The sequence below is a fragment of the Aulonocara sp. 'chitande type north' Nkhata Bay genome, linkage group LG12 (genome assembly GCF_057382095.1).
Source record: "Aulonocara sp. 'chitande type north' Nkhata Bay isolate Kocher_YH1m ecotype deep benthic linkage group LG12, A_spYH_male_GT1.1, whole genome shotgun sequence".
Taxonomy (NCBI): domain Eukaryota; kingdom Metazoa; phylum Chordata; class Actinopteri; order Cichliformes; family Cichlidae; genus Aulonocara; species Aulonocara sp. 'chitande type north' Nkhata Bay.
In genome coordinates, this window is record NC_141355.1 from 28,757,167 (window position 1) to 28,771,092 (window position 13,926).

At 38.7% G+C, this 13,926-nt stretch overlaps 1 protein-coding gene across 3 annotated transcripts in view; it reads right to left on the bottom strand.

The window, feature by feature from the left end:
• LOC147317656 (alpha-galactosidase MYORG-like) overlaps window positions 1-13,926 on the bottom strand; it is a 16,148-nt gene continuing 2,222 nt past the window's right edge. For all 3 annotated transcript variants that reach the window (XM_086314851.1, XM_086314853.1, XM_086314852.1), the window contains 6 exons: window positions 13,671-13,724; window positions 13,259-13,537; window positions 11,698-12,229; window positions 6,990-7,794; window positions 6,788-6,897; window positions 1-3,726 (listed from right to left, as the gene is read on the bottom strand). In XM_086314851.1, coding sequence (XP_086170977.1) covers window positions 3,379-3,726; window positions 6,788-6,897; window positions 6,990-7,794; window positions 11,698-12,229; window positions 13,259-13,537; window positions 13,671-13,724 — 2,128 coding nt within the window. In that variant the 3' untranslated portion in view covers window positions 1-3,378. The remainder of the gene's footprint in view (window positions 3,727-6,787; window positions 6,898-6,989; window positions 7,795-11,697; window positions 12,230-13,258; window positions 13,538-13,670; window positions 13,725-13,926) is intronic.

Genomic DNA, 13,926 nt, shown 5'->3' on the forward strand with positions numbered 1-13,926 from the left:
CATCACTACAGAAAGATTTTTTTGTGAGCTCTAACAGAAAGACAAACAGGACAGAAAAATAGACGTTATTGCGAGCAGATCAATCATTTATTTTTTTAGCTGTCTGATAAAGACTTATTTAATTACTTTTTACAGTTATTTCCACAAATGCAGAAATCACTTTTCCCACCCATTTGATGTGCTCACTCTGTGACTGAGATGACTCTTTCATAAGAGACGCATCAGGCATATACAGTGTTTGCAACTGTGAAAAACAGGTCTTTAAACATGAATAACCTGAAAAAGTCAACATTGATGCAAAAGTCAGGTAGGTGAATTTCACCTAGTCTGATCGCAGGTAAATACACATAAGTCATTCATGACAATACATACAGTACTTCTCTAGATGTCACACGAAAAACAAACATATACCATATGCATAAATAAAATTAAATATTTGTTCTTTGGCAGTCTACCCTCTAATTGTGCCAAGCACTCAATCACGGGAGGGGAGGGGGGGGGGGGCAACAACAACAAAATATTTTTACACAGAAAACTTTCCCTTTAACATTCACATCTGTTATGTCACGTTGATGATTTCACCATCACACCTAAAGCATCAAACAGTATGTGATCGCCAAATCCACTTATTGTGTTTTAAGTGAATGTCCTTTTAAAAACCTTCATAGATACATGTTATATTTTACATTTTGCGATCTAACCTATTTAACATAGGTTAGATTCTCACACAATCTCACACAAGCTTTCCTGGTTTCACAACAAAGATGACAAAGTAAGGTTACTAAAAAGAAGAATGAAATTATGTATGCATCCATTTACTTATTCATTTGAAGAAATGCTGCTGTGTACTGTGTCAGTAAAAACCATTCTATGTAAAATTTTAACATTTCCTGTGGTAGGATCAAGAATGCAAGAAAAAAAAACTTAAACACGGCCAATTTATAGGATTTATCATTTGTAAGTTGCTGTAATTCCAAGACAAATTCATATACATTAACACTGCTGTTTTCATTATTTTCAAGCAAGGCATTCAAATTACTTGGTGTGCTTTACTCTCATGCTGGCAATCACTATGAAAGAGCAGACAAACATTTAAACTCTTCATGCGCTTTGCAATGTCACTGCTTTGAAACACTGCATCAAAAACATCAATTTATGTAGAAATGTGTTTTATCCCTCTGGTTCTCTTTGCTAAGGTTGGCATACCATAGATTAGCTAATAAGGCAAATGAAGCCACAAGGCAGACATAGATGGCACACTAATATATGGCATCTTTGAGAATAATAACTGTTTTACAAGGTAAATCACTTATAATAATAGAGTGCTGTGCAAAAGTCTTGAGCCACCCCTCATTTCTCTTTATTTTAAAGTTATGACTAGGAAATAGGACAGCAATTTATTGAAATTTGCAAACATACAGAGAAAAACCAACAAATAAGGCAAAAACAGAGTTTGTACAATTCTACTAAGTTTGAAAGTCAGTATTTGGTACGACCACCTTTATTCTTTAACACCGCCTGAACTCTCTTAGGTAAGCTTTTGTGTCATTTCTTTAAGTAGTCTGCTGATCCCCAACACTACTGGCTAAAATATATCCCCAAACCCTGACAGTGACTTGACTGTGCTATAGACACTCGCCATTGTACCTCTGTCTTCACCTCATCCGTAAATACCGTTGATGATTTGATCGCCCCCAAAAAATTTGGATTCATCACTCCGTCAGATTGCCACTGATTTTCAGTCCAATTCTTTTGTAATTAGACACACCTCAGCCTTTTCTCCCTATTTCTCTTGCTTAAGAATGGCTTCTTGACAGCCACCCTTTTACTGAGACCATTTCTGATAAGGCCTGAGTGAACAGTAGATGAAATGAAGCACAAATTTCTTAAGGACACAACTTAAGAAACAGAGATTGTTCATCCGCTGCCGACAGCTATTTCTGTCTGTAATTTCTTTTGTCCGATTGTCCAGTTTCCCTTAATGTTTTTAAGGACACACCGCACACCACCAAGTACCAAGTTTTCTCTTATAACCTTGGTGGTGCAAAAATACAATTTTATGCCTGTCAAACTGTGTAAACCTTGGATTTTTGTTGATTCAGCTAAAAAAAACAAAAAAAAACAAAAACGGAAATATTTATATGTTTTTGAGACCGGCTGGTAGCAAAACAGTCCCTAAGATACAGTTTAAAATTGGTTCCTTACAAAGTTGTCTGTGATAAACACAACAGTAGTTCATCCCTTGTGTTAGGTGTCTTCCTTTAAGCTCTAGTTATTCATAGGTCAGTGTTAAGTGGCTTCGCAAACAATAAACACATCTAAAAATAGTCAGCTACACGACTTGGGCTGAAAACAAGTAAAAGCCAAAATCCATAGAAAAAAAAATCTGAAAGACCTTCAGACAAGCCTGGACAACTATTGCCCAAAAAACACTTAAAAATTGCAAGAAAGTTTGGCTCCTTCGAATTAAAATAAGACAATGAGAAGCGGTGCAAGACTTTTGCACAGTAATGTATAACAAATATATTACTGTGGATCAATAATAAATATCTTTTAAATGTACCCTGAGCAGTTAAGTTGACTTGTGCAGACTTTTTTAATAAAAAGCATAAAGCAGTAGATTTTGGCACTAAAATAATATAATGGCACTATAGGTTATGGGACTTACTGACATAAAAGTATTTGCAGCTTATTGTTAACCCCTTTATTCATCCCCAGAATCATGCATATTTAAAAACATCCAACAGTATCCACAAATAAAAATTAATAAATATAAAGAGCAATTAATCAAAAGACTGTAAAATGTAGATGTCAGTGCAATACAAATTAATGCATGTTAGCTTAAAAAGTTAAAAACACAGACTTAAGTATGGCTATAGTGCATTTTTTATTGCCTAACCCAGTCACCCCCAAAAAGACCCCCTAAATGGTACAGTTACTTCTATTAATAAGCTAATGGAAATAATATTAACCCAAAACCGCCGCCATGCTTGCTGTAGAGCTTTGGGCTTTGAGGAAAAAAAAAAAAACGCAGTATTAGATGGCCACTAAGGCTAAGAATGGTGATGATACAATCACAGATCGGATCTTCTATTGGCTGTGAAAGGCACACAAGGATGAGTATTAGCTTAAGGATGCAAAATGAGAATTAGAAGGTAATTCTAATTCTTTGGGCGGAGGGTTTTAATCTGCAGGCAGAAGTCCTGACAAAGAGCAGGATGGAAGAGACATGAGGTTAATCTTCATTAAAATGTCACTCTACTCTCAACTCAAGCTTCTGGTGGTGCCTCCCTGCTTTTACTTGGCATGTGTGCTCAAACTAATGTGTGCGGACGCGTGCGTGTGTGTGTCAGTCCGGTTTTCAATTCTTTAATGCCTTCAAAGAACCCTTGTAAAGAAAGCGATCTCATCCAGGTCCACAGGGTAATCAGTGAGGTACATGGGACCTTTATCATAATGTTCCCCCTTGTAGCTTTTCCATCGTCCTGCAGGCAAGTAGATATCCCTCTCTTGCTTTCCTGGCTCCAACACTGGCGCCACCATGAGGTCATCCCCAATCAGGAACTGGGAGTCGATCTTATAGGCAGCCTCATCATCATTGGCAATCCACCAGAGGGGCCTTATGATTGGGTCTCCTGTATCAAGAACCACATGTGCCAATTCAAGAACTTTTGGTGCCACCAGAGTTTCATGGAGCCCTGTGAACTTCTGTGCTATCTTTACCACCTGCAGATGCACAAAGACATTGAGTTAGCATGGAGCAGAGGCCACCTAACAGACAGCAGAGTAATAAAACCATCCACACGTCCTGCTTCAATTTATGCATCAAAGCACATAGAAAAAGAACTGACTTATTGTTTTTGACTTGTGATCAGTACTTGTATATTTTCTAGGAGAAATATTTGTTAATGAAAATGGCATTTTATTTATTCTTTTTTTTTTTTTGAGAAAAATCTGATTTTCTTTAGCGCTTTACGGTGTACGGAGGTCAGAAGAAGGTAAGGCAACATTCACTAAGCCAGAGAGACACAAGAAAATGTTTAAAGCTTCTAAACCTTGTGTACAGGGTAAGTTGACTTGGATGAGTATTTTTATATTAAAATCAACTCGGAGCCCACATGGTCTTATAGCTGGACAGTCAGAGGGCATGATCTGGAATGCTTTTTAGAAATTAACCTGTCTGAAACCATGTTTACATCTCTAAAGTGCAAAACTGCTGTTAGAAGTATAAATCTTATCTGGGCATTCTTCTCTGTCATCCTGAGAGAGAGATTTTTGGTGTCCAGTAGGAGGACTTGAAAAAAAAAACTACTAACTGTTTTTGCTGCTGTATTGTTATTTGTTTTAACTTTTTTTTTAATTTCTATCATGGTACACTACATGCTACATGTATTACAACACCACCCACTCTATGCAAGATCTTACCACATGGAGTGATCATAAGAAAAGTAAAGAGACCACATTAAAGCACTTCATTATGCTGGATGGCCTAAAACAAATAGGTCAGGACTCACAGTGTTCCCACAGTGTGGTCAAGTATGTCATGGACTGAAAAGACTGGTACCTAGAAAATGTGTCAAGGAAGAGGCAGAAAAGAAAAGCTGACTGAAGTAGATGAAAGGCACCTCAAGATTTTAAGTGCTATAGACAAAAAGCAGACCACTGCTGATTTTCAGGCAGCGATAAATGCTTCTAGATCAGAGTATGAGGTTTCCAGAATGACCATAAACTGACGACTGAACAAATAGGAAGGAATAACTGAGCGCTGCAAACAGAAGCGTTTCAGATTTGCCAACAAGCACAAACACTGGACTAAAGATGACTGGAAGAAGGTACTCATACAGTCGTAAACATAAGAGTCCAAGTTTAAACTCTTTACTTTCGCAGAAGAGCTGAATAACATTTTGATGCGAGACTAGTTACGGTGTGAGTTTCCATTTCTGCAAATAGCATGGGGAGATTAGAGCAAAGCACCAGTATCATTAATAGAAAGGTCTAACAAAACATCTTGGAGCATCATGGAATCACTTTTGAACTAAAACTGATTGCCATGGGTTCATTTAATGACAAGAAAAGGCAAGACAGACTATTTGACTAAGAAAAGGGAATCTGATGCGCTGGCCAAATCGACATAATTCTATAAAATGTTATGTGTGATTAAGGACTATTTAGCTCTTTCAATATATATATATATATATATATATCTATATATATACATACATATATATACATACATAAATATATATATATATATATATATATATATATATATATATATATATATATATATAGATATATATATAGATATATATATAGATATATATAACTTCTAGTTTTAAACATTTTTTTGACAAATTTCTAAAATATTCTTGTTTTCTTTTTTATAACAGGTAAACAGATTTCATTTAACTGGTATGCATACCCTTAAATTCCCCATAACTGGTCTTTGTAGACCAGGGGTGTCCAAACTCTGGCCCGCGGGCCAACTGCGGCCCGCGATCCATTTTTAATTGGCCCGCAAGTAATTTTATAAATAGAATAGAATATGGCCCACACTTCAACTTTTGCTTACGTGTATTGCACTTCTTAGTTTTAACACCAGGGGGAGCTACTGTTGATCAAGGCAGTTGCTCCACCAAAAAAGACAATCACAGAAGAAATTTACCCCAAGTTACTAAACATGGCAGAACCAAAGAAGCGAAAGGTAGAAAGTGAATGCAGAAATATTCAGACATAGTGAGAGAGTGAATATTTCTTCATAGAATTCAAGGGGAAGTGTTTCTGTTTGATCTGCACTGAAACTGTGGCAGTTATGAAAGAGTATAATGTACGACGTCATTATGAAACCAAACATCAGGCCTATGCATCCTACACTGGTGCTGATCGAGTGCAGAAATTAAAGCAAAGGGTAGCTCTCCTGCAGGGTCAGCAACAGTATTTTTTTCGTGCACTCCTGTTATTAAGTCCAGTTCAGTCTGTTAATGTTGATAACGGTTTCAAACGAACGTTAATAGGTGTGTTGCTAAGCCTAATAACTTAAATAACAAACTTGAAATGTACCCGTCCCATTTTCCCCTTTATTGTTTTTTCTCTGTACTGTAAATCTTCTGTCTAAGAAGAAATCTGAGGCTGCTGTTCTGAGAATGAGCTACCAAAGCCTTTTCTGAATAAATCAATACAGATCCATTTATGGAAAGTTATGATGAAGGCAGTTTTGTCTTTAATTATATTCAACAATATAACATATTTGACCACTTTTAAGTGTTTTTCTAACTTTAATACACTAAAGTTAAGGTTATATACCTAATTTCTAGTAAGTAGCCCAGCCCCTCCTATATTTTTATGTATGTGGCCCTCAGTGAAAAAAGTTTGGACACCCCTGGTGTAGACCTTTATGGTTTAAACTTTGGCGCCCTCCTGTGGTAGTTTTTAAACACACCAAAAAGAATTTGAAGCAACAATTATTCTGTCATTTCTCTACAAGCAAACAAACAGCCGCTTCACGATAATGTAAAGGTTAAGTTTAAGCGTCCCGTTCATTATTTAATCTGTAATTAGTATTTTGCACTATAGTACTGATAGAGCAAAAAAGATCATTTTTACACCAACTGTAAAATGTGTTGCAAAATTGTTACAAACCCTATTACAAATGTTGCAAAAGTGTGTATGTGTGATGTACACACACACACACAATTTAGTAAATTTAAATGCAGGAAAAGCTAAGAGGCTACACACTGTAAAATACTTTTCTACATCTAAAATTCATCGCTTGCTTTATTTGGCTTACCTCATTGTCATAAGCCCATGGAGGTATGGAGAACTGCATGGCGGGCATAAAGGCAGATAGCTCCAACCATCTGATGTACAGTTCTCTGTCTGGCAGACCATTTAACCCACCTTAAACGCAGATGAAAGACTGTCAGATAAAACCAGATCATAGAAAATCTGTTTTTTTAACAGAGCTAACACTCTTAAAATGCATGCCATACCTGCAGTATGGTTCGGGTAGGCATTTCCTCCTATCATATCAGGTAAGACAAACTGGTAACCCAAAATGCCTATAGTCAGAACAGTAGGGATGATGGACTTGAGGCCGAGCTCGTAACCCCACACCGAGTCCCTGTCAATGATCCTGAAGAAGCAGGAGATGTTCTGACTCTGGTAACCAACCCTTAGCTCAGCATGCTCCATAAATGGTATAGCCATCTCTGTGTAGCGGCGGGTGAAGGTGGAAGGGTTTGACAGTGGGCCCAGGGTACTAAACTGACGGGGCAGGTAGCTCGTTTCTCCTGCATCAAACTTGAAGGAGGTCACCCCATAGCGACTTTTGAGCATGTGCAAGTTTGAGGAATACCATTCACGAGCGTCTGGGTTTGTGAAGTCCAAGATTCCTCCAATCCCGTTCCACCAGCGAACCAGAGCGGGCAGTTCACCGCCTGGCTCACGGACAAATAGCTCTTTCTCCACAGCTGCACCAAAATTTATGGAGTCATAGTTGATAAAAGGGTGCGTCCAGAGTGTAACTTGAAAGCCGCCCTCTCTTAGTTTGTCAAACATGCCGCTTGCATTGGGGAACTTCTGCGGGTCAAAGTCAAACTCTCCGTAATCTGCTGTGTAGCGGTCATCCAGCTCCAGATGGGAGCAGTTGAAGCCATGCCTAGTAATGTCAGCGGCATAGCGCAGCAGCTTCTCCTGAGTTACAGCGGTCTTGTAGATAGCCCATGTGGACCACACTGGTTTTTTGAACAAATCAGCAGATGGGACTTTGATAGGCTTTGTGAAATACCGGCGCACCTGAGAAAAGAACATGAATGATTAGGGGGGAAAAAGAAAAGAAAAGAACATGAAGTAAGTGATTTGAGATGTTTTTAAATGTGTGGTTATTGTCTTTCATTCAAGCCTGCACAGGCTTTGTGCTTGATTAAACAAGTGTAAGGAAATATGCCTACTGGCATCCTTACAATAACCAGATAAATTAGCTTAGGGGTTGCTTGGTCCCTTACAGCTTGAGAATTTCAGCTTTCCGTGTCAAGAAATAACCAACTACATAAGCCAATTTTTAGACTTTTTCTAAAGATTTTACAAACACACTATAAGATTATAATATTGATATCCTCATTAAGAAAGCATTTACAATTGGGGAAATCATTATTAATTCATAAGTTTGCTCTCTTACAAAGAAAAAACCTGAAAAAAAATCACTGCATAAAAGTTATAAATTGATTTGCAGGTTACAGAGTGAAATAAGTACTTAATACCCAAGAAAAATATGACTTAGTATTTGGAGGAGAAACCCTCCAAAGCACTGTCATGTCATCATTCACCAGGTTTGCACACATCTCAGGAGGGATTTTGGCCCACTCATCTTTACAGAAACACTCTTAATATTTTAGGTTTCTTGGCCTTCACTTGGCAACTCGAAGCTTCAGCTCCGTCCACAAATTTTTTAATAGAATTAAAGTCTAAGACTGGCCACGCCGAATCTTGACGTTTTGTACTTCTTTCGCCACACTATCTTTATCTTGATGCTATGTTGGAAGACCCATCCACAACCCATACGAAGTATCCTGGCTGAGGGAAGTAGGTTCTCATCCAAGATTTTACAGTACATGGCCCTATCCATTGGCCCCTCAATGTGATGGAGTTGTCCTATATTCTCAGAAGAAAAACAGCCTCATAGCATAATCTTTCCACCTCCATGCTTCACGTAGGGAATGCTACTCTTTGGGTCATACCCAGTATCTCTCTTCCTCCAAACCCAGACATGTAAAGTTGATGCCAGAGAGCTTGATTTTAGTTTCATCTGACCACTGTGCATTCGCCCAGGCCTTCTCTCAATCATTTAGATGTTCACTTACAAAACTTGAGATGATCCTGTACATTTGCGTTCTTGATAGGGTTGCCAACCGTCCCTTAAAAAACGGAATCGTCCCGTATTTAGAAACAAAAGTACACGTCCCGTATTGAGCTAATAAGGGACGCACTTTGTCCCGTAATACAGTGAGAATCAAAAGTAGTCTATAAATGTTAATGGAATTAACGCTTTGTTTGAAAACCTCTCCTGCTTTGTGACCAATGAGCTGACAGCACACTTATGACAATTCGAGTATGACAATTCAGATTACCGCTCATCTCATTGGTCGAGGAAAGGTCGCTTGCGGAGAAAATACCGGAAGACAACAGATGACCACAACAACAAGCATGGCCAACAGGGAAACAAACGCCGACACTGCGGTGCACGTCTCGGACGACAGTACACCTAAAGCTGGGCAGACACTGCGATTTTTTTCAGTCACGTTATTCAGCTCTTGCTCAAACTGCACGATTGACTCGCAGGGATTAGAAGTTTGCAGGTCACGATGCAGGGTCTCACACTATACCGCCCGATGCTCTGATGCGACCTGAGTGCTCACACTGTGCCAACATAACATGAAGGTTATAACAGAAAATCTGTCGCTCGCTCTCTCTCTGTCTTTCACTCACACAGACACACCACCATCAACTTTGCTAAATTGCTAATGAAAAACATGATCAGGCAGCTGTGATTGAGCAGCAGTGTAAATCCAACTATTTTCACGGTTGTTGTGGTCGTGATAATTTTGTGATGCCACATCGAAAAGGCTCGGATGAGCTTTCCAAAGTTCTACAAGTGCCTCCATCACTTGTGTCCAGATCACACGCTGCACAGCCGTGCTGCGCCGTCTTTTTCACCGATGTTTACGTGTTTGCGCATGAGCAGTGTGAGCGGCTGTGGTGACACCCTCACGAGCGATTGATGATCGGGAGCTGGTCGTGAGGTGTTAATCGCTTCTCGTTACCCCACGTATACTACACGATGCACGATGAAGGCCAAAATCGGTCCGATCACTCAAAAATCGGCTCAAAATGGGCCAAAAATCGCACAGTGTAAGCCCAGCATTAGAGCAGCAATGTTTGTTCCCCTCAGAGAAAGAAAAGAAAAAAGGCTGCAAAAGTACAGGGAGGACTGGGAAAAGGAAAACACCTGGCTGGGAAAGTGCACGATAACACCTATAAAGCGCACTGCACTGTGTGCCGGCGCACTTTTTCCATAGGCATGGTGGGCACAAGAAGAACATGAGGGGCGTGAAAGCTCGGGGAACCCTTAACCAATTTTTTGTCCACCAGGCCACGGCAGAAGCAGATATGGTATGTAAACACTGGTTTGTTGTTTAAACCCTCTGGTTATGGTTAATATGGGCATGTGCGGTGAATATCAGCGCTATGTGGCCAGAAGTGTGATAATATCATTTATTTTGTGTAATAAACAACTGCAAGGATGGATGATTACAACAAATAGATGAATAATACATAAAAGTAATACATAGATGAATAATGATGATGAGTTATGATGCGTAATCATGGGAACAAGCGGGTTTACAAACAGGAGCAGCTGATTAGCATTAGAAAAGCTGAAATAATACCTCAACTGAAGCCAATTGTACTAAATGCACTATATGTGCACTGTTACAAGAATATTTTTCGTTCTATTGCTTTCTATTAATTTATATAATTTTAAGTTAAGCAGGACAGAGTTCTTTTAAAGAAAGATTTACTTATATTCTCAAAAGTTAAGCATGACAGGCTTCTGTTTAAGAAAGAGACCTGTTTTACTGTGTTAATGTTGTCATTTTGAGCTAAAAATAAATGGCTAAATGATCATTTGTTTCCCATGTGTTCATATCACAAAGAATATGCATCTGCTTAAATCAAATTCAAGTCAAATGGTTAAAAAATAATTTCACACACACAAAAAAAGAGCTACCACACTGGGAAGGGTGAAGACAACTGGGTTGCCCGGCCCTGGCCACGAGGTGTCCCTTATTTATTTTTCAGGGAGTTGGCAACCCTAGTTCTTGACCAGGTGGCCTTGCGGGCGCTTCAAGATTTCAATCCATTATAGCATAGTGTGTTGCCAGTGGTGACAGATCACAGCTTTGAGGTGATCCATCACCTCTCTTATGATAGTCCTCGCCCATGAGGCAAAATCTCCATGCTGAGGACATTGATGGTCATTTTATACTTTTTCCAATTACACCAACAGTTGTAAACTTCTCCCCAAGCTTCCTACTGTAACTTATACCAGCCTTTCGTAGGTCAACAATCTTTGAAAGCCTTTGAGAACTCTTTGGTCTCGCCCATGGTGGTGGACAGGTTGGAAGAGAAGAAATTGATTCTGTGGACAGGTGTGCTTTATACACATATTGAGTTGAGATCAGGAGTATCTGTAACTGTGACTTCAGGCTGGGTTGTAGGAGATTAAATACCTTTTTCACTCAATGACAAGCAAATCAATTTAGTCTGTAAATTTGATGTAATGTCCTTTTTTCTGGGGTTTTGATTGATATTCTGTCTCTCTCCATTAAAAATGAACTACAATAAAAATTAGAGGATTTCCATTTCTTTGGAAGTGAACAGACACTTAAATTCAACAGTAAATCAAAGAGTCATTTCCCCAACCTAAGTATATTTTCTGGAATGTTAAAGATTAAACCTGCTCTGCAGGGGAACAAAGAATTAATGGCAGTAGTATTAAATTAAAAATGCATATGCAGGATGGGACAAGTGTTTCTGGTCCAGTTATTTGTTGTACATCTGAGTATATATCCACTACACTTTAAATTGGCAGCTTTTAACATTATTAAATATTTGTCAAATATCCAGCATAATTACACTCACCATGTACTTGTGAATAGAGGTGACATCTGACCCCACACAGACTCTATAACTGAGTTCAGGAAAGGTCTGCTGTCTTTCTAGTGGTCTGAAGGGAGAGTCCTGGTACCGGGCCTGGAACCTCAGTGTCCTGTTCTTCTCTGACCAGCCCAAATGAAACGGTACTGAGTCGTTAATCTTAATGGCAGTTGCATTTGATGACAGCCAGTACCGCTCTAGAATTCCTCCAAAAGCATTTCGATTGGAGTAGACGTCACTTGCGATGAAAGGTTGTGGTTCCTCTTCTCCCTGAAATCTGATAGGCCAGTACTGTGTTGCCGTCTCTGCCCCTCCATACCAATGAGAGTCATTATAGGCCATGACATGCTCTACCAAGTGCTTATTCTGCAGCTCCTCCCAGCGAACCCGATAACAGATCACCGTGTCCTTTGGACGAACTGTTTGGATAAAAAAGTTGAGCTTGCCAGAATCCGACTGAGTGCAGCTCAGAATATCTCCCTCCTTTGAGCAAGAGTCCACATCCAGAGTACCAGACCTAAGATTAGGTGTTTAAAAGAAAGAAAACAAAGGGGCCAGTTAAACACAGTTGATATTATTTGTGTTTTAAAACAAATTAGTAGTAGTGCAACAACAAAGAAAATGTTGTAAGTTCTATTCCGTTGTTCTAGTTGTCTGTGGAGTGATTGTTCTATAGCTATTTCTGTCGGTATGAACTCTGCTGGCAAAGGACACATCTATTACAGTCTTCCCTAAGGGTGTAATCATGTGTCTGTCTCGTCTGATTTTTCATCATCCATCCCAACACTGCAGACAGGCAGACTTAAAGCAGATACAAAGAAGAAGAACTCTGTCAAGACCAACAGAAGTTACAAAGGCAATGAGTCCACGATTTGCTGGGACTTAGTTTCACAAGAGAAGTGTTTGTGGAGTGTCTTGATTTGGATTGCACAGACATTCCTTTGGTCCTTATCTCAGCTGTAAGATAAAATTATAACTAGTCATATTTATTACCCTTATAAGTAGCAGAGTTATTTTAGTTTTGTATTTTCTAATTCTAATTTCAAATTTTGTAATTCATCTTTTATTGTTTAAAAATGTTTAGCTTTAGTTTTTATTAGTTTTAGTCTTTTAAATAGTGACTGAATGTAGGGCATATGCAAAAGGCACAAATTTAAAAAAAAAATCTGTAAAGGCGTAATAACAAATTTTAGCAAATTAAAATGCCAAAACTTATTTTAACTTTTAGTTAGTTTTCCAAGTTCATAAAATCAGTTTAATTACAGTTTTTTTAAAGTGTAGTATTTATTTCTATTTTATTTAACAAGGTCAGTTTTAGGTTTTGCTTTAGTTTTAGTTCATTAAAATAACCATGACTAGTAGGCAATCAGGCAATTCAAATAATTAAATTATTAATCAAAATGTATCTTGTTAAAGGAAACAAAAACGCAGATGATTCTCTGTACAGTTTCCTAAGCATTAAAAGCATAGACAACAAGTCCAAAAAAGACAAAAATCAGCAAATTACCAATTATTAATTTAAAAATAATCAATAATATGAACCCACCTGAATGCCATAGTGAAGACAACAGCCCCAGCTTGGTTGTGAATAATAAAACCATCCTTGTTCAGGTCTAACAACGCTGTCTTGAACAACTGGGTTTTACGAAGCGACACTGAGTAATAGCACCAGGCGACCACAGCAGCTAGCACCAGCACACAGCCCAACATACTTGCCATCACCAGTGGCCGACCTTCATGAGAAAGTTTCTTCTTAAGTGGGGAGCCTCCGGGTCCCCCAGCCATCTGCTGCTCCCCAGGAGCCACCGGCACTATTTGATACATGCTGAAGGCGTGCGGGTTGGAAGAAGAGTGGCAGGAATGGACAGCTGTACTTAACTTGCTGTCAGAGCTTTTGAAACAGAAATATAAATCTGTGCACTGGCAGCTGTGGGAGTTAAGGGAAAACTGATGTCTACCTGCCAATCTTTAGGAATGTCTCCATTTCTGAAAAAGGGCTGATATATCTGCTCCTGTGAGACAGACAGACAGATGTTAGTTTAAACCACAACAAGTGTAAAAGAAACCCAAAAAAACAATAGAAATAAAACACCATTAATATCATCATCACATCAAATAATGAATGGAAGCTAAATCAAGTTAAAGTGCTAAAAGAATAACAAGTAAATGAGTACAGGACATGAATATTGACCAATCTACCGCAGACTTCATCAC